This window comes from Prionailurus viverrinus, chromosome F1 (genome assembly GCF_022837055.1).
Source record: "Prionailurus viverrinus isolate Anna chromosome F1, UM_Priviv_1.0, whole genome shotgun sequence".
Lineage (NCBI taxonomy): Eukaryota > Metazoa > Chordata > Mammalia > Carnivora > Felidae > Prionailurus > Prionailurus viverrinus.
Window position 1 is genome coordinate 53,356,215 of NC_062577.1, and position 26,274 is coordinate 53,382,488.

The 26,274-nt window shown below is 38.5% G+C and overlaps 1 protein-coding gene across 7 annotated transcripts in view; it reads right to left on the reverse strand.

The window, feature by feature from the left end:
* Nucleotides 1-10,143: 10,143 nt before the first annotated feature.
* The window catches only part of LOC125155310 (uncharacterized), a 33,563-nt gene continuing 17,432 nt past the window's right edge, over nt 10,144-26,274 (reverse strand). For 2 of the 7 annotated variants that reach the window (XM_047840494.1, XM_047840495.1), the window contains exons 7-9: nt 24,401-24,555; nt 22,043-22,231; nt 20,583-21,882 (exon numbers count right to left, since the gene is read on the reverse strand). In XM_047840494.1, coding sequence (XP_047696450.1) covers nt 22,221-22,231; nt 24,401-24,555 — 166 coding nt within the window. In that variant the 3' untranslated portion in view covers nt 20,583-21,882; nt 22,043-22,220. Of the gene's footprint in view, nt 11,855-15,604; nt 15,720-20,366; nt 21,883-22,042; nt 22,232-24,400; nt 24,677-26,274 lie in introns of those variants that run through there. The other 5 variants (XR_007148135.1, XR_007148134.1, XM_047840496.1 and 2 more) reach the window with 5 other exon arrangements.

Genomic DNA, 26,274 nt, shown 5'->3' on the forward strand with positions numbered 1-26,274 from the left:
GGACATTTTTAAAAACACACAAAATAAAAATTTCCCATTTCCTACCAACTTAATTTTTTTTTCTTAATGTTTATTTATTTTTGAAGGACAGAGAGAGACAGAGTGTAAGCGGGTGAGGGGTAGAGAGAGAGGGAGACACAGAATCCATCGGAAGCGGGCTCCAGGCTCCCAGCTGTCAGCACAGAGCCCCGCCTGAGGCTCAAACTCACCAAGCTCTGAGGTCATGACCTGAGTCGAAGTCAGACGCTTAACTGACTGAGCCACCTGGCGGCCCCTCCTACCACCTTAAAATTAACAATCATTAATACTTTTGTTCCTAGACATTCAGACGTTTTTCTGAAAACCTGGAACCATACTGCTTCACAAATTCGCCCTTTTTTCACTTAAGAACACGGTGAACAGCTTTACATGTCTATAAATATATTCCCAAGACAGCTTTATCAATGGCTGGTGCATATTCTATTGTATGGCTATATTGTAATTTCTTTAAGCAATCCTGATGTTCACATTAAAAAGTAGCTACATTTTTTTTATTTGCCATATACAAATCAAGTCAATCATCAGACTTCAACAGAAAAAGATTTCATGTTGACTTTAATAGAAAAAAATCTTCAATTTATAGATGTCATATTGGAAACTAAAATTATGGACTCAGTCATTAAGTACACATTTGGCTTGTATCTTACCACTACCCAGGTCCCTGGCTGGAGATGTTTGTTGACTAGGGAAGTATATCAATACAGTTGCACTAATAGCCCTCCTATTGCTCTGGAAAACAAGTAACCTGTCTTTGTCCCAAAGAGAGACACTCCTGGGACTTTGAGGAAAACTAAGTCTATTTTTTCCCTTTCTATGGACTTGTAGAAAAAAATATTTTCCGAAGCCAATTTATAGGTTGGAGGCGAGGAGAATTGGATTGAAAGGGAGAGATGCTGGTATACTGAAGCAACTTGACCCGAGCCAAGAGAAAGTTGGAGGAAATGCTGCTTGGCCTTGTGGCCAACCCCTGCCTTGAGAAAGAAGCGAGTGACCTACGGAACCGGCCTGATGATGAACATCTGTTTTTATAATAAACCTCTTCTTCAAGACTGACTAAAACATGAGGGCTCCCTAACAATTCTTTAGAGATAAAACCAAAAATAGGAGGACAGTATGCCTCAGCAGAGTATAGGCAGGAGATTTAGAGCCGCAGCACCAATGACACATCAGACACTAATTGACTCGCTGTGGGTCAGGCACTAACTATACTTCGTGCTTCACTCACATCTATCTCATTTGGTTCTCACAACAACCCAGGAAGTAGGGACTAATATTATCATCATTTTTCGGAAGAAAAAACTGAAGCTCAAAAAAGTTAGTGGCTTGCCTTACATGTCATAGGGGTCAGAGATAGCTGGAAGTCTGGTGCCTGAATCGATGTGCATACTCTCTGCTAGCCTGACTTTCCAGAGCATGAGCCGTTCTTCTCCAAGACAAGGCTTCCATTTCACCTTCATCCCTCGATGGGATTACTGTGTATTTCAACCTCACACTTCCCTGGAGGCACAGTGCATGTCATGTTCAAAATTGCCTATGTGTGGGGCACCTGGGTGGTTCAGTTGGTTGAGTGTCTGACTTCTGCTCAGGTCATGATCTCATGGTCCAGGAGTTCAAGCCCCAAATGGGGCTCTGTGCTGACAGCTCAGAGCCGGGATCCTGCTTTGGATTCTGTCTCTCTCTCTTTCTCTCTCTCTCTCTCTCTCTCTCTCTCTCTCTCTCTGCCCTTCTCTCCCCCTGCCCCGGCCCCCACTGTTCACGGTCTGTCTCTCTCTGTCTCAAAAATAAATAAACGTTAAGATTTTTTAAAAAATCACCTATGTATGCTAAACCAACACCATATGCATATTTATTCTATCATATCCCAAGATTTCCTCCAGAAAAATCTTTTCCTGAAGATCAGTAGCTTTATTTGAAGGGAGCTTTAGCAATAATAATATGATAGCAAATCCTTGAAAATATTATGGCAAATCTGTCCTGCATAATGCATGTATTCATCCTTTCATTCATTCAGAAGACATTTATTGCAGGATAATTTAGTGATCAGGAGTGCAGGCTCCAAACCACAAGACTTGTGTTGCAGCATTAGCATTACCCTTCTCTATTTGGATGGTCTTCCACAGTTGGCAGGGTCTATACACACAAGGGGACAATTATATGAGAGCTTCAAGTCAATTGCCTAATCTGAATTATTCAGTCACTTATCTATCAGCTTTTGTTGTTATTGTTGTTCGTTCTTTTTGGAGAAGGGTATATGCCTCAATTCTCCATTGCATTCTGAAGTTATAGGCAGTACCTCAACAAAAATTCACATGGAGTTCTATTTCCAAACTTCATGTCTCTAGCTGCCTGGGGGTAGTTCGGTTCTTCACTTGAGTTTACTCACGTCTTTTGTGTTGAGACTGCATGAGGATAAATGAAAATTAGGCATATGTGAAGTGATCATCAAGATTGGAAACAGAGAGAATTTGGAATGGAATGCTGTTCGCTTTATCCATGCCCCTTGTGAGAACACATCATCCTTTTCAACAATTCAGAGCTTCAGCAGAGAGAGGGTCTGTAACGCTGCTAAGAAGAACTGGTCTGCCATCTGTAGAATCCTGGCGCTCAAGGCAAGTGTAGATTTCTCCTCTCAGTGATTTCCTCACTTATCAGACATCACATTGAAGGGACCTTTGTAGACCTACTGAAACCCCCTTCCCTTGACTATGGTTTTCATAGCCATGAAAATATAATTAACATGTGGAGATACTTGTTTTATATTTTCCGTATCAGGGGAATACACATGTAGATGCACTCTGTCCAAAAGAAATAAAATGGGAGCCACATAGGGTAATTAAACGTTTTCCAACAATCATGTTGAAAAAACTAAGAAGAAACAGGTAAAATTCGCTTTAATATTATATTTTATTGAACTCCATGTATCTCCAATATTATAATTTCATTTTGTAATGAATATGCAAGTTATTAATAGGGTACTTTACATTTTTTTATATTAAATCTCAATTCTGACCAGCCATCTTTCAAGTGGCTAATGGCTATCTTATTGGGCAGTATAGGTCGAGATCATCAGAAAGGGGCTGCAGATCATTAAGAGTAAGTTAAAATAAAGTGCCTTCTGAAGAGAAACCAATTTCATTTGACTCAAAACTGGTTAGTTTCTAGTGAGAGACCTGTATACCTGGAGTTATACACTTACACTAAAGATAAAGGTTCTATGTAAACAGAAATCTACTCTCAGCTGATGGAGTCTAACTATAATGAAAGTTTTTTTTTCACAAGGTCCAAGGTCAAGGATATTTCTATAGACCACAAAACTTTTCAGTATTTTTGTTCTATAAATAACAAATGTTCCATAAAAAGTTACAACTGAGTAACAAGGATTAATTGTAGAATAGTATGTTCAAGTTTGCTTGCTCCCTGTATAAAAATAATTTGCCAAGCAAAAACCTTCATTATGGATACCTATTAATTGTACAATTCTATTTACAGAAAGTTATCCTAAGGGAAAAATTTAAGATGTACAAAATTATCTGTCTATAGGGAAGTTTACTTCATCACTGTGTATAAGAAAATGCAATTGTAAGCAATATAAATGCCCAACAGTATGAGGTCGGTTACATAAATATGACACAATATAGTATTGTTCAAATATTTAAAATTATTTTGTAGATAATACTGACTACAGAGACATTTTTATATTTTGGTAATAAATAGATTATTTTGTAAATAGGTTGCTGTTTTTAAAAAGTATATACATGCATACACATATGCATAAAAAACCTGAAAGGATATTCACTGTGATATTAATGACTGTGTGTGGCAGAATTACAACTAGTTTTTCTTTTTTGCATATTTGCATTTTCTAATTTTTCTGCAAAAAATACCTATTCTCTAATAAAACAAAAACCATTCTCTAATAAAGCAATAAAAAGATACATTTATCTACTGATTATCTTTTTAAAACAATCTCTCTTGGCCTAAGAAACCCAAATGTACAATTTACCAAGGAAAAAACTAGCATAGGATTTAGAAGAAATGCCCATAAAATATTAGTAAGTCAATTGTTAATAGAAAGTACTCTCCCTAGACTCAAGGATCTCAGGAATTCACACCCCCAAGTCAGAAGAAGTTTACAATAACAAATCTGGTGTGGGAAAAAAATTTTTTTTCCTGGGACCTCACTTAATTGCAATCAACTATGCTGAAAAAGTTAAAGGAAGATCTGGGATCTTCATCATTTGGACCAGCTATCTTGTATTCTAAAGCAAAGAGAAACAATATTTTCTAACGCTATTTGGTAATTTGTTGCAGACTCCGGGTGCTAATGATCAGAATTACCGCCCTCTGCCACATACATATTTCCTTCATGTACAAAGTCACAGGTGGCCTCTTCTGAAATATTCATCTAAATTTGATTGCCAGTTTGTGTGTTGGTGGGTTTTTCCCTTATTTTCTCTAACAAGCCAAACCCCAAAGAACCATATTGATTCACATTTACCTACACGTGAAACAAAAGCAATAATCTGTTGATTTTGAACGGGGAGGAAGGGACTTCTCTGTCAAATCACCAAAATGAAAAGTTCTACATCTACAGAGAGAAGAAAATCACCATTACAATTCTAAACACACTTGCAGCGTTCATTACATTGAATATTATCCACTGAATACTTTTATCTCTCCAAGCTAAAAGAAGTGGATGCTAGCTCATTCACAACTACACCGAAAGTGAAGATATTGGCCGTTTCTCCTCAAGTGAAACAGGCAAGTATTATAATGACCCAATGATGCCCCTCTTAGATATTTACTCAATAGTAATGAGACCATGTATTCAACAAAGAATGACAAAAGCATGTTCATAGCTTGAGTAATAGAATAAAGAACTAGAAACAACCCAAACCTCCATCAACAGGTGACTGGTCCTTCACACAATGGAAGAGTACAACTGTAAAAATCTGCAAACTGTCAAGTGCAAACACCCAAGTAAATATAAAAAATAATGTGATAAGCGAACGAAGCTGTACGGTTACATCTACATGATGTTGTAAAACAAGCAGAAGGAAGTTGTGGGAAAGAAAGCATGTGGAAGTCTGACAGCTAATTGCCTGATCGAGACGGTGGTTACATGGGTGTACATTTCTGTCGAATCTCATTGAACTGAGTGCTAAAAGCTGCTGCATATACCACAAAATAAATAAATAAATAACATAAATTCAAAATTAAGTAAAAACTTTTAAAAGGAATAAAAGTAAAATGGTCACCTTTATTCAGACTCTAGTTATCCATGTTCTTGTGCGACAGCATTCTGTCTCTTTCACCTATTTCACAGACATTGTAACTGCCCCTTACCCCCACCAAGTCATGCTGAGGATGAACAACGAATGGTCTCTTGATGACCATTTTCACTAAACAGCTAATACTAGCTGAAAATATGGATGCGCATTTGTAGGCCACTCACACTTCTCTGTCATTTCTATAATAGTTTTTTTTTTCCTTGCAGGCATTCAATGACGACAAATGATTTTTCAAAGGGTAAACAATTAGTATATAAGATTCAGCACATTAAGCAGACTTCATGGTCTCTTTATGAATCTTGAACTTGACAATTTCTGGAAATTTTGAATCAATGGGTTTCTGGTTAGTTTCCAATGACATTTAACAGTTAGACTTAAAAATACAGAAGAAAGCATTATAAGTTTTATCCAAAATGATTATGGCCATCATTTGAATAAAATACAGATTTTGCAAGCTGTAAAGCATATCATTACTACACCCTGGCCTAAGTAAGGTTTGGTTCACAAACTACAGAGCTCGAACCAAGTCATTAAATCTATCTAAAAGGGCCTCATTTGAGAAGCAATAAAATTTTTAATCATTTTATTATTAAAAGAGTGTTTAATATGTAGCTAATTAAATGCCAAAGGCAGGTTATCTGAGTTTAACCTTCAAAAAGAAAATGATGTATCAAAGTCTGCCTCTGGCATCATGGGATAGAAATGTCATCCTCATAATCATTGCGTGACAACTAGCTGGTGGCCTTTTCTAGAGCTATAGTTAAATTACCTGATTAAATTAATAGCCATTTAGATGTTTTAGGAACTGCACAGACCTATACTAAATGAAAATTAGGTCCATTACATTTTCTGAGTGGGCTAGATAGACCCTAAAATAAAACACGTATGCCATTGCCCACATTACTTAGATTAGGCAATTAAAAGCTCTTTCTAAAAAGCGACTAATTCCCTATAATGTACAGACAACTGGATTTACACTAACGACCAGAAGTAAGTTTTTTTCTCCTTATTTCTCCCCATCCTTGAACAAACTCTCTGTGTTTGTTTATCCTAAAATAAAAGGTTAAAACTTCAACATATCACCTAAATGGGTAGCTAGATAAAACTGTTATTATATTTCTAGAAGACAACGAACAGTGATTCTAGGAAAGTCAAACAGCAAATTACAAAGCACAGTAGAAAATCGTCCCAACTGGGAATTCACCAAACCATCACTGAAGCTTCCTAGGAAACAGCTTTCAAACTATTCAGTCTCAGCTACCTGGAATGAATACAAAAGAAACTCATGCATTCTTTCTTTCTTATGAAATCCAGATAATCACATAAACATATCAGAAAAAAGCAAACAGTATATTAAACTATTAACTTATTTAGGAAGCAAACTGTTACTTGGTTCTTATTCCTCCAGCTGCAAATGAATATAGATTTAGTGTAAGTTTTAAGAACAGAAGTTTTGGTCACTGCTATGTCCCAAGTACCTAGAATAGTGTCTAATACATAATAAATATTTGACAAATATTTATTGAATTGAAGGCAAGTCTGAAATTTTTTCTCAGCTTTAATTAATAACTTATTTGAAAGTCAGATTGGAATGCCAAAATCCTTCATTTGGACAGTATGCTATAAAATTAAATATTTGGCAAAGAAGTTTTAGTCCAGTGCCATTTCATATACAACTATGGAGTAAATGAAATGCCACCAGTGTGGGGGCTTCCTTTATTTATAATTAAGATTTTGCCTAACTTCATTTCTTCTCCCTTCTTTCACACTTAGCAAGGATATAAAGTTCTATCTTATTCATGAACTTTAAGGGGTTCAAGACAAACACAAGCTCTTAAGAATACTTATTCTCAGAATCCTCCCCATGGCTCCAAAACTTAGATCCACTCTAAGTTTTGGTGTTATTTAAAGATATATTCCACCTATGACATGTTCATGATGCTTCTAACATTAAACAGAAAGAACCAAAGCAGCATTGATAAGAAAATTGATAAGCAGCATTGATAAGAAAAGCAGCATTGATAAGAAAAAGAATGCAGATTTTTGGAAATCTGCAATACCTATGGCATAATCTGGTTTGATGTGTGTCAATCTTTATCCATTGAATCAACATTAACTGGGGGGTTTATGGCATGTCTGCATTGCACTAAGCTGTAGAAATACAAAGATTATTAAAACAACCACTGTCTTCAGTCTAGTGTAAATAAATATTCGACACTGATTATGAAAGAATGTACATGAGCAGTTTCGTAATACGCAGAAAGCACAGTGGTTATAGTGAGGCAGAAATGATGAACTGAACTGTCTTGTGGACAGTTGGGGCAAGTTGGGAAAGAAGTTATAAGAGAGAAGATTTTCTGAATTGTCACAGGGCAAAATAATAAAGGTTTTACATGAGGATGTCAGATCTAAAATATACCATTAAAATGATGAGCAAGAAACTAGATAAAACTTAGTGTAGACTAATGTCAGAATCTGATTTAATAGATCGAGCTTTTAAAGAGTTTTTGAATGGTATGTCAAAAAAAATATTCCAACTGTAATGCATTCCAAGCACTGTATGATTTTGCAATGTTATCATGGAAGAAAATTCCTACAAAGGAACACCATGGGACAATTCCATAATAGAGAAGACAAAGGAATGTTATGTTTATAGGAATGCACAGAAATAAAAATTGAAGACTTTCAGGAGTCCACAGGCTTTAGAATGTATTTTGTTGATAGCACGCAATGCCCCACAGACCCCAAAGCCAAAGTGTCCTGGGAAGACAGGTGTGAAGGACAAGACCCAAAGTTTGTGAGGATCTCAGTTCATGGTAACATAAGGAGGAAAGAGGGGAATAGAATATCCAGATAACCATAAGAGCTCCAAAACAGAACATATTGGAAAATGAAGCTTAGAAAACTATTTTCAATTTTATTTTCAGACTACGCCTTTCTTGCTCTAGTTGTCTTGCATATCAAGAGTTTTTCTGTTTGACATACAATAATATTGACAGGAAAATTCCTTTATGCATGCACAGAAGTCTGTTTCAGCTTAGATCCATTTTGAATGTCACTGGAGCTATTGAGAATAGTTTTTAAGTATGTAATTGATTATGTACATCTCCAAGGAAATCTTGGAGTTAATTCATTATAAAGGCTAGAGAAATATTTAGTCTATTCACTCTACACACACAATGTTTTTACATTAGATCTAGTTTTGAAACATTGCAGGTAATAGTAATAACCATCACCTCCTGTCCACCTGCTATGTGCTCTGTACATATTCAAGTTTTCTACCCTCCACACTGTTGACACTTAGGCCAGATAATTCTTTGTTGTGAGGAATGTTTTATGCATTATAGGTTATCTAGCAGCATCTTGACCTCTTCTCTAGTTGTGTAAACGAAAAATGTCACTAACCTTTGCCAAATGCCCCTTGGTGGAAGGGGGTGAGTAAGGGGACACAAAATCATCTCCAGTTTAGAACTACTGGTATAAATAACAATTTATTGGTTACCTACTTATTCTTGTAACAATCCTGCATGGTAGGCATTATTATGCCTATTTTAAAAATGGGAAGACTAAGATTTATAGAAGGATTTACGCCTGGGTCTTTTAACCACAATCTTTCTTCTGCTATATTATCTATATTCTCTTCACTATATGAAGATACGATACTACACTATTTTATACTATACTATATTATATTATCTCCACCTTTAAGGAGTTGGTACTCTGAATTTTCTAAAGTTTTAACATTCATTCCAGAAGCATCCTTATGATATAACTCTAGAATTATAGTATACTATACAACCACATTGAGTATGTGAAGGACAGTGGGTCAAGATTTTCTTTTAGGGTTGCTCTGCCCCACTGATTCAGCTCCTATTCTACTGTTCTATTCTGTTACAGCCTCAGGACGATGACTGGATGGCAAATAAAGGCATCAAAACCTTTGAGTGACTTTGATGATTGGCCAATTTTCAGAAGAAAGGGTGATTTGTATGTGTTATATGGGGGAAAGAGGAGGAATTCAAATAAATCTTTGTAATTTATAAAAACATTGTTTTGTGCTCCTACTGAATAGTAAGCTTCATCTAATCTTACAATTGTGAATCAGTTTGCATACTTGTGAATCTGGCAAAAGATTTAGGGATTCTCAGTGATTTTACAAATGGGATTAACATGGGAAATGATGGAAGAACTGTGCTATCTCTTTTTCCTTTTGTGGCCTGCTTCCTCATATCATGCTCCAAATTGCCTTTGAAAAGTCCTGGCTGTCTGATAGAAGAGTTTCTTCCCTATGTTCACCAAAGACAATGGTTTGGTTTTACATTATACACATTTTTACCTGATTACCTAGCACAGAAACCAAGGGTCAAAAATTTCTGTTGAATGAATGAATAAGTAAATAAATGAACCAATGTCAGATGAATGAATAATTGGCATTTTCTTGAATTCTGACTACGAATAAAACATGTTTCACTGATATTGGTTGCAATGATTCATCTGCAGAATGGAATAGAATATTAGAGATGATCATTTCTTCAATTTCTAAACTTCAGCCCCCTACTCCCCACCGCCCCCAATTTATATGTGTGGGTGGGGGGTGGTGGTGAGGAAGAAGGTAATATCACTTCTTTTTAAAAAAAGAATAGGTATTTGGGAAGTTTGGGTTTTCACACTTAAAATATTCATTATCTGGAGAAAAAAAAAAGCATACAGTATAAAGAAAGAGGGAATGGTTACTTTTTACCTGCTCTTCTAAAATAAAAGAAAGTCTGAAGTTTACTTGTGGATGTTATAATATGGCTTTTTAATCTGTAGAAATCACCCGTATCTATTATAATCCAGTTTTTAAAAGACTTGTGTATACAAATTATCAGAATGAACAGCAATTTAAAAAACAGTTATTTGGTATGATTTGACAAAACAGAATAAAGCTTCACTTTACAACTGATTGTGTTGACCAAGAATTTTGAATTTCTTATAATTACGAAATATTAGCATTAGTGTTAGTATTTAATTTGCTGGCATTTTCCTTATTCCTTCTACAAATATATTATGATTCAAAAATTATAGAATGCCATGTTTTTGGAGCTGAAAGTGGCCCAGTATTATCCACTCCAAACCACATCCCCTTCTTTAAAACAAAACTAAACAAAACAAAACAAAAAAACCAACAACAGTTGAAGAAACAATGAAACCCAAGTAAAGCAGTTAGGTTTTACCTTTTTCAACTAAATAGAAATTTAATTGAAATTTTAACATTTTAATTTGTAAAATAGGTTTTTATTCTGATGCTTTGGGTCCAGGGAGCACTCCTAGCATTATCAGCATTTCGAGACAAGATTCTTCCTCTATATTTGTCATTCAGATAGCAGGGGCTGAAATTTCTGCCAATTAAGGCAGGAAGCCTTGGGTTAACTTCTTAGTCATTCTCTGCCTCGGTTTACTCTCCTAGCAAATATGTGCTTCAGCTACGATGCTCTGAAATTCCTTCTAGTCTTACTTCTCTAATTCTGATTCATATTAAATATTCTTTTTACAAAAAGCAATCTTCTTTTCTTAACCTCAAGGTGAGTAAGGGTTAAAGTCTATTTTAAGTATTTCTTTTGGAAGGTTTTTGTCCATTGTACTGCTATTTGATTATACGAGAGCAAGTTTCTATGAATATCTCTCTTTAAAATGACTTTTGAAGTGGAGAGTTCAAATCTATAATAAATACCAGGAATGAAAGAGTTTCACACCCTAAAAGGAACAGGTCATGACCATCAAAGGAGACATACTGGTAGTAAATTTCCCAGGTAAGACACCACAAACAGCAAATATTTATTTGTCACCCACTCTGTGCCCAGTTCTCATTTTCTTTTACTTTATCTCTTTAGTGATTGAATCAGCATCTTGACTTTGAACTATCTGTGTGTCCTTATTTCATTAAATAAAATCTCTCTTCTCAGATCTAGAGCTTCACCGACAATAATTTCCACACATTTGTCCCATGGACACCTCAAATAGAGAAAGTCTCAGATTCTCCTTTCCACCCACCTTATAATTGTACTCTCTTCCAACACTTCCCACCCATGTGCAGAGTGGCTGCTCTCAGTCTTGTAATTCAACACACCTGGAAGATCCTGAGGGCAGATGAAGGACAATGGGATTGGAAAAGAAGACGTGAACCCACAAGATGGTGAAAGAGAAGGTGAGAAAAAAAGCAAAAGATGTTTATAATTGTCCGGGCATGACGGGATAAAGGTTTGGAACAGGGAACATGCGTGACCACTCTATAAATGAATGAATGAATGAACGAATGACTAAATGACTATGTGTAAGCAGTTTGTCTGTTGGGTTTACCAAGAAAAATAATAGGACAGGGGTGCCCAGGTGCCTTAGTCAGTTGAGAGTCTGACTCTTGATTTTGGGTCAGGTCATGATCTCAGGGTCGAGGTATTGAGCCCCCCGTTGGGCTCTGTGCTGAGCGTGGAGCCTGCTTGAGATTCTCTCTCTCTCTCCTGCTCTTCGCCGCTCATGCTCTCTCTCTAAAATATAAATAAATAAATAAATAAATAAATAAGAAATAAATTCTTTAGAAAATAAAAATAATAGGGCAAAGAAGAGACATTGAAAGGAATAGAACTGATGTGTTAGCTCTTATTTAAAAATACATGGTATCATCAGTTTTTATTTTTTGTTAAAAAGTCACAGAGTGTGCTCATTTTTATTAAAAGCGTGGAGGGAATGTAAAATCTGAAAATCATGACCATTTTCAAACTAATTGCAGTTTGGCTCCATGTGGTTTGCAGCAAGGAAGATGAGTGCTGCTGTTTCGGTGTGGACTCCACTCTGAGCCACGCTTCGGAAACATCAGCAGCTTATTCCTCACTGTGTGGCTCTTGAGAATGTCTTTCCTAGACTTGGCCTATCACCCTCAATTCCTATTCCTGTATAAAAGCACGTGGCGACGTGTCCAAAGATGGAATGTCGACACAGTGATACTTTTCTAGAGAATTAAAGATATTTCTGGGCCAGCTGATGGGCATACATGAATTTTAAATTGCATCTTATGCTTAGCTATTAAAATATGTCGGAAACATAAATTCCCCTTTGAAGCTATTCTCCTATTTCTTTGAAAACAAAATGTTGGGGTATCTGGGTGGCTCAGTCAGTTAAGTGACTGACTTTGGCTCCAGTCATGATCTCATGGTTCCTATGTTCAAGCCCCGCATCTGGCTCTGTGCTGACAGCTCAGAGCCCGGAGCCTACTTTGGATTCTTTGTCTCCTTAGCTCTCTGCCCCTCCCCCACTCACACTCTGTCTCTCTTGCAAAAATAAGTAAACACTAAACTTTTTTTTTTAAAGAAACAAAATGTTAAAGAAAAGACAATGTTACAATTTTAATGCAGAAAAAAGATAAGGTTCTCAGAAGAGTGTCTTGTTCTGGATCAATCATAATTAAAAAACATCTGTCACAATGCCTAAAAACTTCTTACATGATAGGGGCGCCTGAGCGGTTCAATCGATTAAGCTCTTGATTTTGGCTCAGGTCGAGATTAGCCCTCACGGGGCTCTGTGCTGACAGCTTGGAACCTTCTTGGGATTCTCTCTCTCCCTCCCTCTACCCCTCCCCTGCTCGTTCTCTCTCTCTCTCTCTTTCAAAAATAAACTTAAAAAAAACATATGGGATTACTAAATCCTGAGACATTTCAATGTAATCTCTCAAATATTATGTTACACAGAAAGTCAACAGTGGTGAGCGAGGTTTCAGCACTCCTGACCCAAATCCTCTCCCTCTTTCATGCTTACCAAATGAGGTTTCCAAGACCTTATAAAATCACCAAAAGGTGTCCTGCCCTGGTGTCTCCCATGTAAAATAGCTGTTGAGGTCAATGAGAGTTCTTTGTCTATAGCAATCTCAGAGATGGCTTAGAGGTTTTATTCCACCGGGAAAAATAACATGTTTGCCAATCTGATCTGGGTTCATTTGCTCTACTTTTGGAGGAAAAAAAGGAGAATAAAAATATACGTTCTTTCTGTGATTTTTCTCCCAGACATTTCCCTTTTTATTTCTCAGGCCAAGTAGGCTGCCATCTGAATGGGAATATGAGGTGCCATGACCTTTTTCACCCACCCGTTATGCAGAGTCAGTTTTCCACCATTTAGAATTTAGTGCATCTTTGGCGAAGCCTGACAGGTACATGGAGGGTCGGTGGAGGAGGTTGGAGGAAGGTAAGAAGGCTAAGAAAGCAACCACATAATTTACAATCCTCATGCCCGTAAGAGCACAGCAAGCAGGTAAGGTCGAGCACGCTGTCACAGAGGCACCAGCCAGGCCTCCAAAAGCTACAGGATCTCATTTCATTATCCCATGACCTGCATTGCAGTGCACAGACATCTCCCTCTAGGACCATAGCTAATCTACTGTGACAGAATGGGACAACAAGAGCAAAATCGTATACCTTCACTTCCCAGTAACAAGGAGGCTGAATGCAAACCACAGAACCAACATTGCCTGGGGGCCAACATTCTTTTGGAGAACAGCCATGATGAGTTAGAATCTGTAGAACTTAATGATCAAACTCTGATTCGGTGACTTCACAGTTGTGACCACAGTGCTACATAGCTCTTAAGGGCATTGGCTGTGGGTTCAAATTCTGCCCTCTGTGAGCTCCATAACCTTCACTTTGACATGTCTCATTTCAGCTTCCTTAATTATAATGTGGTGATCAGAATAGAGCCAAATGCTTAGGGTTGTTAAGAGAAACAAAGAGACTAATCCATGTAAAATGCATAGCACAGAACATGGTCTCTAGTAAGCACACACTAAATACTAGCCTTTAGGATTATGACAGATACTTCATCAGTGTGTCTTTGATATGTCTCGCTATTTCTTTAGGTCAAGCTATGTATTTTTTGGCCATTCATCTCTCGCTACTAAAGAGAGTCTCTTCAATTTCTATAGATTGGCCTAATCAACTTGCCAAGTCACGACAATGAAAAGCTCACATCTTGACCAATGGCATCACAATTATCTGAATAACTGAGGAAACAGTTACAAGTGTGGTTCTGAAAAGGAGAGATTAACCAAATGTTCCCAGCGTGCTCCACACATTCTGCATTCATTGCTTATAATCAGTTCTTACCCAGCTCACCTTGGGATAGTGTAAAATCACAGTACAGAAACAACTGAAGAAAAATAATTAATCTCATGTGCTGCTTTGCCATTTAGAAAACACAATATCGCAGCAGATCATAAATAATATCTTACAGTAAAGAGTCCCATTAACATTAGAGAACGCTGCAGATTCTGAAACTCCTCATTCAGATCGGGCTTTGTATCAGAGATTCCTTTTGTTACTGGACAGGGAAATAAAGGGGGTAGCAGTCAACATTCACTCTTTCCCTTTTAGATCTGAAAAGAAAATGATCCACAGGGATATTTTTGATCTACAGTGAAATGTAATATTCTGTTCAGGAGATGACATAAGTATCACTATTTTGGGCATGGGGAGGTGGAGGCAGAGAGGACCCTGCATATTTTTTGCTTGTTTCCTCTCTCATCAACTGGAAACATGACAGTGTTAGTAGCAAACCTTCTATCCAGTGTATAAAAACCCAGCACTTAGGCATTTTTGAGTGATAATTCAATAGGATTAAATTACACTCATGTGACAGGTCAACCTCACTAATGAGGTACATTTCAGTAAACTGTTGACAGAACTGTCTGGAAGGTTTCTTTAATTTACCAACATGTAAGAACATGGGAAAAGCATTAGTCAACTAGATGAAGATGAATACATAGTGAGGTCTAGGGGTATTTTACATTAATATCTGACAACCTGAAAGGGTTTTTGTCACCTGCTCTACTTAGCCCAAGGCAGGCACAGAAAAACTGGTACCCGTTAGTGTGAATGACTTAACCAAAGCAATGAAAGGAATTATCTTAAAGAGGGCTGAGTGGAAAATATGTTAAGAGAAATTTCTTTTCCTTCCAGTTAACAGGAAGAGTGTTCCTCACAACGTGGGCGACGGTTGCAATAAAGTTAAAAGAATGTTTCAAATCTCTTCAGACAGCTACACCAACACTTTCATTCTTGGAATCCTTTGAGTTTGTCCTTACAGATGAAAACACCTATCTTTATATAGTCATGTATTGACTGGGAATAATGTAAGGTTATTCTTGTCCAACTAAGTAATTTATTCCAAGCCAAGGAAAGAAAGAAAATATAGGAAACACGGAAGAACAATAAGAAAGACAAGGAAATCTGCTCATTAAGGTATCAGATACTTACAGAAAAGCTTTCATAGCTGAGATTACACTGGCCAATAAGAAGAGGGCCATGTAATCATTTGCGTCCTCTGGAAAATATTCTGAAACTATTGTTTCTCTAGTGGCAAGCAATATGGCTGAAGAGAAAAAGCAGATTAACTTCAGGTTAATGGATGAACATGGTAACCAACTGGTAGGGGTGTTAACAGATTCCAAAATAGACATCTGGGTTCCAAGATCTACCCGTTTCAACAGTTACTCTCTAGGAGCACCTGGGTGGCTCAGTTGGTTAAGCATCCGACTTCAGCTTAGAGCATGATCTCACAGTCTGTGAGTTTGAGCCCCGCGTCTGGCTCTGTGCTGACAGCTCGGAGCCTGGAGCCTGCTTCCGATTCTGTGTCTCCCTCTCTCTCTGCTTCTCCCCTGCTGGTGCTCTCTCTCTCTCAAAAATAAATAAATGTTAAAAAATTTAAAAAATAGTTATTCTCTATATCTAATCATCCTAAAAATCTTAATTTACAGATGTCTTCATAAGACAAGTTATGCTATGAAGGAAAGGTGGGAGCAAAGATGGAAATACTATCCGACTGCATCTATTGGTCAGAAATTATTCTAAACAACTGAGCGCTTTAGAAGGATTAAGAGAAAAAAAGAATTAAGCCAGTAATGACGCCTATAACTCTTGAGTATCAAACATATTACAGGAGACTATGAATTTAGCTACTCCATGCCATCGGCCAATTTAGAAAGCACACCTATTTAGCTTTGAAAGCAGAATAAGCTTCACAGCATTTCCTTGTAGCAAGTTACATTTCTCATTTCACCTTGATATGGCTCTTGCTCTAATGATTTAGCACTTCCAGAACACACAGTGATTTGTTGGAGGTCCCTGGGAGACAGGCTAGGAGAGAGAAGATGGAAAGATTTAAAGAGTCAGAAACCAAACTTTTACACTGGGCCAGCTACAAGTACACTACCTGAGTGGTAAGAAAGGTGAGGAAATCATTCAGTGTTGTTGTCAACACACACACACACACACACACACACACACACACACACACACACGTAAACCTTCAAGCTGGACCCTGGAGTAAGAGAGAAATTCTGCCAACAGAAAAACTCTAAGAGGTCTGAAAACACTGATAAGGTGTTTGCCAAACAGCAGGGAACTATCACAAAAGGGATACTGCACCAACAGGGTAAAACTTATTTTGCTGGTCTCAGATACGATTTCTGACTCTGAACATTATTTTCGGTATCAGTAATGATCATAATGACGATAGTTACTAACATTTGCCCCGTGCTCTGCTATTCACAAAGAACTTTCATCACCTCACTTGTTCCTGTGAGGTAAGTAGGGTCAGTTTTTTTTATAACACCTGACAGATGAAGAAGTTGACTTCAGCAATTCCCATTTCAGGGCGCAAAGCTGCCGAGTAAAACGGAAACTCAGGTCCTCTGACTCCAAATCCAAGTACTTTTTTCACTGTGCTAAACTATACCAAAATATCAATTGGTAGAATATCCGGAGGCAAGGTTGCAGATTCTGATGAGGGCTGATACAACCCAAGTGGGAATCAAATATCCCAGAGGGCATTTGATCTGAGTAGTCCTTATAGAGAATTCTAGAGGAAGGACTCCAGATCTCTACACCCAGGCTAGGTGTCAGGGAGAAAAGCAACTTGATTCTTTTACTTTCCCCTGACTATTTAAAAGAAATAAAGAAGGGGGAAATTTCCAATGTACAATACAATGTTCATTTCCAATGAATAATATAAGATTAAAATAAAGACAAACCAGCAGCAAAGAAAATAATTTAGAGCAGTTTAGAATTCACACCTATAAAATATTTTAGTAAAAAGGTCTCAGTTGAAAATATTAACTTTAACAGTGATACTTTTACACAGAATGTGTATATAGGTGTAGGTAAATCTTGGGCCATACTTACATATAATATGGTTCTGGGGTGCCTGATGGCTTGGTTGTTTGAGTGTCCAACTCTTAGTTTTGGCTCAGGTCATGATTTCATGGTCACGGGGTCAAGCCCTGAGTTGGGTTCTGCACTGAGCGTGGAGCCTGGTTGGGGTTCTCTCTCTCTCTCTCTCTCTCTCTCTCTCTCTCTCTCTCTCTCCCTCTCTCTCTCTCTCTTTCTGCCCCCCCCCCTGTTCATGCTCTCTCTCGCTCTCGCTCTCTCTCAATAATAATAATAATAATAATAATAATAATAATAATAATAATATGGTTCTAAACAGTTTTAGGTTAAAAAGGCTGTTCTGGCTGTCACCCTGACCAAGTAACCCTCAACTGTCAAATAATAGCTTGATGTAAATAGTTTTAAAATTAAAAATAGACAATGAAACTTTGTGTAATATTGACTCAGCTAGCTAATCAATGATTCTGGAAAGCTTCGATAACACTAATAGGTGATAATAGATTTTTTGACTGCTTACTATGAGTTAGAAACTGTGCACTTATAAGCATTATGTAATTTCATCCCCCCATAATTCTGTGGAGGTTGGTGCTGTCATTAGCCACACAGAATATGCAAAAAGCCTGCTGAGGGCATAGGTACTCTGTCCACACTGCACAGCTAGTCATCAGCAGGGCCACCACTTGAATCCAGGTCTGTATTATTCCAGAGTCCAGCCCCTTGACCATGCTGGCTTGGCTTTACTTTGGCCACATCCTGCTTCTCAGTGAACTTTCTAATGTTTTGCTGTATTACTCATTCTGGCTATCTAACCTAAAGATAGCTTGGTTTGGAAAGACGGAATGAAGTTCAATCAACTGGAAGCAAAATGGAATAGACAATAGATAATTTAAAAAGTCTACTTTCTGATCAATGGGGAAAGTTGGTGCCAAGCTGAGGAACCAGTACATGGCCAGGAATAGTACCAGAAGTGGTTCCCTTTTAATCTTCTAGATAAACTTGAATTTGCATGCCAATATGTATTACAAAGATTTTAATACTGTTTATAATAGGAAAAAACACTTGTATGGAACCAAAGGAATAAATACATTCTGACAATTATATGTGATAGAATATATATAACCATGAAAAGAAATTAAGTAGATTCGTATGTGCTAATACAGATCAATTACTAAGATGTATTGTTAAGTTCAAAATCCAGGTGCTAAGGAGTATGTCTGGTAATGTACAAATATTTTTTAAAGGATAGATACCCAAACTTACATGAAATATAATATCATTGGAAGGATCTACAAGATTCTGACATTAATTGTCTCTGTAGGGGGTGTCTGATTTGGAGAAAAGGGAAAGGCTCCTTTTTTTGAGAGAGACAAAGAGACAGAGAGACAGAGAGCAAGTGGGGTAGAGGCAGAGAGAGAAGGAGACACAGAATCTGAAGCAGGCTCCACGCTGAATCTTAGGCTCCAAGCTGTCTGCACAGAGCCCTATGTGGGGTTTGAGCCCACAAGCCACGAGAACATGACCCGAGCCGAAGTTGGGTATTTAACTGACTGAGCCACCCAGGCACCCCCAAACTACTTTTTAATGTATAATTATTGGTATTGTTCCTTGTGTCATGTGCATGAATTACTTAAGATTATTTTAACATTAATAAAAAATAACAGGTTCAATGTTTATTGACCTGAACAATGGTTAGAGCACATGGGCCATGTTAATCCAGAAACACTGGCCTTGGAAACAGATAAAAATGTTAAATTTGGTTCTATCATAAGCTAGCAGGGCAGAGTTTTTGTACAAGGTATTTAATCTCTCTTTCAGTAACGATTTCATTTATGAGAAATTGGTATCACAGTATCCACTCTACATCTACAAGTTCCTGAGAGATAATACACAGTAAAGCAGTCTCCAAAGTATAAAAAATTGTTGTCGTTGCTGCTGGTGTGGTTACGTGGTGAGGTAGGTTCTGGTCCTGTCTGGAAAGACACGCAGTCAGGAAGGCGAGACTTACCACGGGTAGCTTGACGGGCTACGTTGAGGGGTCAACCAAATACTTGCCAAATACTCACTGTACTTAGTACCATATTCCTATTGTTTTGCAACTAGATGTGAAAATATTCATGACTTCCCTTTTAGAGGAAAATATTTGTTTGGAGAAATACTTGAATGAGTCTTTGGGGTAGAACCAAAGGGACCTTGGCGAGACAGAGAGAAACAGTCTTGCTCCTTTGAAAAAGGTGGAGAGGAGAGAGAGAAGGATGAAGGTTGAGACCAACAAAAGGTCGGGGACTCAGCAATGTGACCCTGCCACACCGTGTGTCACTGAAACAACAAAATGGCGAAGGTGAGCAGAGTTTGGGGGAAGCCAGTAAAAAGGCTAACTATAACATTCACAGGTTCTCTCAAGACAACGGAGGCAGGGAGCATGAGAGGCAGACCCAGAGGGAGAAGCACAAGGAAGTAAAAACTCAAGGACTCCCATGGATTGAGATCCGGCTCAGGTTTATCTTAGAAGAGTAAGGGGCAGGGGCCCCAGCCGACTTCAGGGTGAATGCTATTTCCCCACACAGGTACTTGGCCATTAAAGTTCAATACGTCCTAATGTTAGACTGAGTTTACAGAGCACAACTCCGGGAGAGTCGGCCCAGAGGATTGATTATCCACAATCAGCAGCAGCATTTGTAGGTGAAGCGCAAATTGCCTTCCCTGGTGCTTGACCCTTCCAAACCATAATGATAATTGCCACTGTGTTGCAAGCTGGACTTATGAACAACTCAGGGGTTAGTGCCCTCCCCTCAGGAAGGCTACCAAGTAGTAGGGACTGCATACATCTGATTGTAACAAATTACTAGTTTACCTGCTAATCAGTGCACAGTAGGAGGTATTTTGTAATATCACCAAAGCAGGAAACACCACCAGTCTCACCTCAATAAAATGAAATGAGATGAAATGAAATAAAATAAAATCTACTGCTTCTATATACTTCTAGTAAGAAATGAAACAGGCTCAATTTTAATCACGCGAGCAATAAATCAAATATCAAATTTAAAACAATGAACTGCAAAGAGCCTCCTCAAAGTCACTTAGCATTGATAAATTAGTAATGTATTATTAAATTATTCATATCTTTTTTTTTTCCTTTGGACTATAATGATATACTGTACACAGCACTGATAATTTACTTAGGCTGAGTCCATTCATTTAATTATGCTGCTAAACTTGGTAGGCCAATTGGTCATCATGAGAGTTTCCAGGCAAGCTAATCACAAATATATAGAACATGTCCCTTATTGTCCCCAGCGGCTAAGTGCTAAAATGCTATTTAGTGCTCAGAAGGTTAATGTCCTGCTTATGTAAATTGTCCAATTTAGCATTCGGCAGCAGTATCATAAATTCTGGCTCCAGGATTTCATTAAACGTATGTTCAAACTAGTTGACCTTAAAGGTTAACAAGCACAAGTTAAACAGGACAATTATTTAACTCACTTCTTATCAAGAGACTGAAGCGTACTCGCCATTTAATGGCTCCGCATACTTCACAATTAGAATTCTTATAAGGTCTCTGATAAAAGTGCAGGTCATGAATTTTCATAAGGGTGTCAGATAATAACTATTTATCTGCACTTGTTTTTCTTTCTTATAAACTTAAACTTTGATCTTAACATTCAATTAGAAATGATTCCACAGAGAAGGACTAGGTGACTCTAGGAGCTAGTGTTCACTTTCATCCGGGTCTGCACGAGGATTTAAAACACGGGATCTGCGTGGCCATTCGTGGAAATTAATGTAAAAGTCAGAGACTCACCGTGAAGTGTGCAGAGCTCAGATGAAGCATTTGGCCCAACACTGAGTTATAGTATCTCCTACTGTTCGGGGGCATTAGATCAAACAGTATTCTTTTCTTAAAAGGCCCTCAAATGCCTATTAATCTCCTGGAGAAATTGCATTGTCCTTTACACTTATATTATTATGGGTTGTAATATGATGTAACTGAAAGTTAGATGATTCCAGGCATCCTTTTCCCTGATTCTTGTTTTCTCTCCTCGCTCTCCTTGGGCATTTTGAAAAATGAGCAAAGCTTGGGGAGACTGCTATCCGGGGCCGTGGTGACGCAGAGACTCGGCCATGGGCTGACGTTTCCTCACACTTCCCTATGTGGCAGGATCGGGCAGTGACTTCAGGCACACATTGCATCGGTGACCGCACACGAAGATTCTCAACGGTAGCCAGCCGCTGTACTCCAGGAAAGGCACAGGAACACCCTCTCCTTGCAGGCTCAACTGTTCCTACTACGTACGCTTTGGGAGATAAAACGATGACTCAGAGCAAACAGGGTCTTATTAATAAATCATGCGCTGAATTTCTGTTAGGAGCTGAAATGGAGCAAAATAGGTCAAAATTGCCTATGGGCACATCTACTGGGGGCATAATAAATAATTTTTTTAATTTGGTAATACTCATAAAAATATAATTAAATGTAACGAGAGGAAAGGGACAGACGGGTGGGTAGGTGGGTGGATAGATATTAAATACCTGTGCTTGGCCCGGTTCTTCTTTTTTGCACTTGTTATTCCCCGAGGTTGCTTATTGTGAAGAGCTATTTAAAGAAATAATATGAGGAAGAAATATTTTCTGGCATGAAAAAATGTGACAGTGTTTTATACCCTCTTGTGTTGCTCTTCATCCAAACTTCATCTTGTGAATATTGGCTTCAAATCCTGCCTGAAAGGGGACATAAATAAAGTGAAATGGCTAATGGACTAAAAACACTTATGATCAGGTTTTCATAACTAACATTATTGATAGCTTCTTTTGCACATGCACTCACACATAGCACAATATCCATTCCTAAAGTAAGATTTAGAGCCCTATTTGCAATAAAAAGGCTAGCACATGCAAATAAAGAATGCGAAAGTGAGGCCAGCAGATGGCATTCCCCCAGAAAGGGAGAAAAATGCCCCCCCCCCCACCAAGGCAAAGCTGACCACAGGGGAAATAGAACCCTTCAGATTTCAGACTTGTCTGGGCTTTTCACCACATCCTGGAATGGTCTTCAGGGACAGAGAGTTCTTTAGTCCTTCATTTGGAAACGACCACTCCTTTCTACTTTATGGCATTAGTATTTGAACTTGGCCAGGTAAATAGGTGTCTGTCCATTAAAACAACAGCAAGATTGTCATGCAGGAAATGCGACAGTAGAAATCAGGATGGTGGCAAGATGGGAATTATTTTCATAGGATCTGGTGCATTCCATGTCAATTTTGACACAGTCTTCCTGGGTTTTCTCCTCATTAATTTCTCCATGTTAGCAAACACTGTTGAAGAAAAACTTTCCCAATGCCTAGAAATTCATTTGATGTTGAAAAATTTCTTACCAATAATTATTTAAAAATATTTTAGCTGTAGTTACAATTAGAAGATGCTAACAAGGCAGAAAGCATTTTATCTGTCTCTTGCTATTTAGATACAGTTTTGGGGGCATGACTTTTTTTCTATTTTAGTTTGTATCATTCCTATGTCAGCAGAAAAAAACTTTTCCTTCCAAATCTGGACTTTATTATTATGCTATTAAAAATTAAGTCTAGATTACATAGCAAACTGTAAATTAGGGATTTATTAAATTAAATCAATTAGAAAGAACATTTAAGGAATTGGTATAGTTACTCAGGTATACAGTTTCTATTACACTAGAGTCCCCTCCTTCAATTATATTGAAAACACGAAAACAGTGGAATCTTGATGTACTGTCCCCTTTGGGGGGAACTCTGCATCAATATTGGAGTTTGTCTAATATTAGGTACAGCATAAGGAATATAGTCAATGATATTGTTATAGCATTGTATGGTCACAGATTGTAGCTAAACTTGTGGTGAGCACAGCATAATGTATAGAGTTGGGGAATCACTATGTTGTACAACAGACACTAATGTAACATTCCGTGTAAACTACACACACACACGCACACACACACACACACACACACACACACATATAAATATAGGAGCACCTGGGTAGCTTAGTCAGTTAAGTGTCCAACTCTTGATTTCAGCTCAGGTCATGATCTCGTGGTTCCTGGGGCCAAGCCCCAGGTCAGGTTCTGCACTGACAGCACAAAGTATGCTTTGGAGTTTCTCTCTCTCTCTCTCTCTCTCTCTCTCTCTCTGCCCCTTCCCTGCTCATGCTCTTTCTCACTCAAAATAAATAAATAAACAAAAATTTTGAATATACATATAAATATATATGTATTTGAATTCTTCATCTCTGCACTCTAGAGAATAGTGGTAAGTTCAAAGTTATACAGCAATCAAGAACAAAACCTAAGGCACCTGAGTGGCTCAGTCAGTTGAGTGTCCGACTCTTGATTTCAACTCAGGTCATGATCTCACTGCTGGTGAGATTGAGCACCCCTTGGGCTTTGCACTCATGGCATGGAGCCTGCTTGGGATTCTCTCACTCCCTCTCTCTCTGTCATTCTCTCTCAACACAAATAAATGAACATTAAAAAAAAAAAAAGAACAACAAAATCTTCCTCCCTTTCAGAATCTGATGGTCCCCCAAAGTATTACTACTGAGCGAAAAAAAGTGTTTTATACAGGGAATTGCAACCGGGACTTCAAGCATGATACTATCCGTATTTAGGTGCAAGTACTTATTTTTTGTCCTTTCTTTTGTCTGAGTTTGAGTGTGATAGAGAACAAAGAAAAGCGTGTCAAGAGGGGTGCGATATGACTACAGATTGGTCATAAGTGGAATAGCCGTTGCTCAGAGCTATGCGTAGGCCTCACTGCCAATAGCAGCTACAAGTGTAATCAACAACATCTGCAGGGGAGCTGGAAACCGTGAGACTCATGTGGCCCTGCTCCCGCAGCCCATCATTCTGCCCACTCTCACCTCCTAACAAAGAAGGGCCAGCAGCCCAACTCCCGAAGCTGCGGGCTAGCATCGATCCAAACAGCGTCCACTCCAGGAGAGGCAGCTCAAATGTATTCCAAGTCATGCAACATCTAGGAGCGTGAATCCTGGTCGACATCAAGAATGGCTGCCAGCTGGGTAAAGACAGACAGAAGATGTGGTGCCTGGTGGTTCAGTCGGTTGTGCTCTCGCTCTCTCTCGCTCGCTCTCTCTCAAAAAGAAATAAATAAACTTCAAAGAAGGATGGAAGACACACTGGAACAAGAGAGGGGAGGTGGTTGTTGTAAGTTGACTTGTCTCCCCCAGAAACAGATGTTGAAATCTTAATCTCTGGTGCCTGTGAATGTGATCTTACTTGGAAATAGGATTTTTTCTACACTGGCCACCCATTATGTGCCGGATACTGGAGTTACAAGTCAGACACAGAAACTTTACTCAAGAAGTGTCATTCTCCTCCAAATCTCAGTTTCCTCCTCTATTAATTTGGGGCTAATTAGGTTAACACCTTATCCATGGGGGAAAGTATAAGGAATGGGTAAGATATAATACATGTGAAGGGCGTTGAAAAGCCCAGTAATATTAGCTACTATTTCCGCTGGATTCGAAATTCCTTAAGAGTAAAAACAATTTGCTATTTACCTTTGTATCCCTGCATCTTGCACAATGTTTGGCATTCAGCAAATACTTAATAAATATTTATTGTGTGATTATGAACACCAGTACAGATCAAATTAGTCACATCCTGGTCTGCTTATCTTCATTCAACTAGTATAGCACTTCCAACATTAAACCGTACGATGTGAGAGTGTATCATGGGCATCTTTGTAATCTTCTGCCCCTCACCTGACACAATCCCCGGAACATAGAAGGTACTTGGTATTTATCAGAGTAAAAGCTTGTCAGTTAATAATCATTCTAAATAGAAAACATAAGGTTGGAAGAAGCAGCAGCACTTAGATATGTCTTCTTCGACCCTTTCAGAACTGGTGTCCAGGGGCGCCTGGGTGGCGCAGTCGGTTAAGCGTCCGACTTCAGTCAGGTCACGATCTCGCGGTCCGTGAGTTCGAGCCCCGCGTCAGGCTCTGGGCTGATGGCTCGGAGCCTGGAGCCTGCTTCCGATTCTGTGTCTCCCTCTCTCTCTGCCCCTCCCCCGTTCATGCTCTGTCTCTCTCTGTCCCAAAATAAATAAACATTGAAAAAAAAAATTAAAAAAAAAAAAAAAAGAACTGGTGTCCATATGGCCACAAATACTGAAGATTTTAGATTTGTAGACTCTTCCCTCCTCAGGCTTTGAAATAACCCTAGCCATGCTTGTTAGTGTATAAGAGGCTGGGCGGACATCAGGCAAGATTTCCATGAAAAAGGGACTTTTCAAGTAACATTTAGATGAGTAGGAGTTGTAAGACTACAAAGACCTAGAAATGGGAGATAAGATAGCATACTTGTAAAACTAATAAAAACCCAGCAAGTCTGAAGCATAGTGAGGAGGAGAGTAGTCCAAGATAAGGCTGAGAGGTAGGCGGGGGTGTGGCCAAGATTTTCAACCTCGGCACTATTGACATTTGGGGTCAGATAATCCTTTGTTGCAGGGGCTTGTCCTTGCTTTGCAGGATGTTTAGCAGCATAATCACCAGACGCCAATAGTACACCCCAGTGTAACACCAAAAGGTCTCCAGGTACTGCCAAAAGGCCCCTTAAGGAACATACTCTCTGGGATGGAGAACCACTTGCAGGCCATGTGAAAAAGGACAAGAGGTCACTACGATCGACTTGCATTTTGAAAAAAATAAAAATAAAAATAAATCACTCTGCTTAGCGCACACACGGAGACCAACTGGGAGGCCATTGCAAGA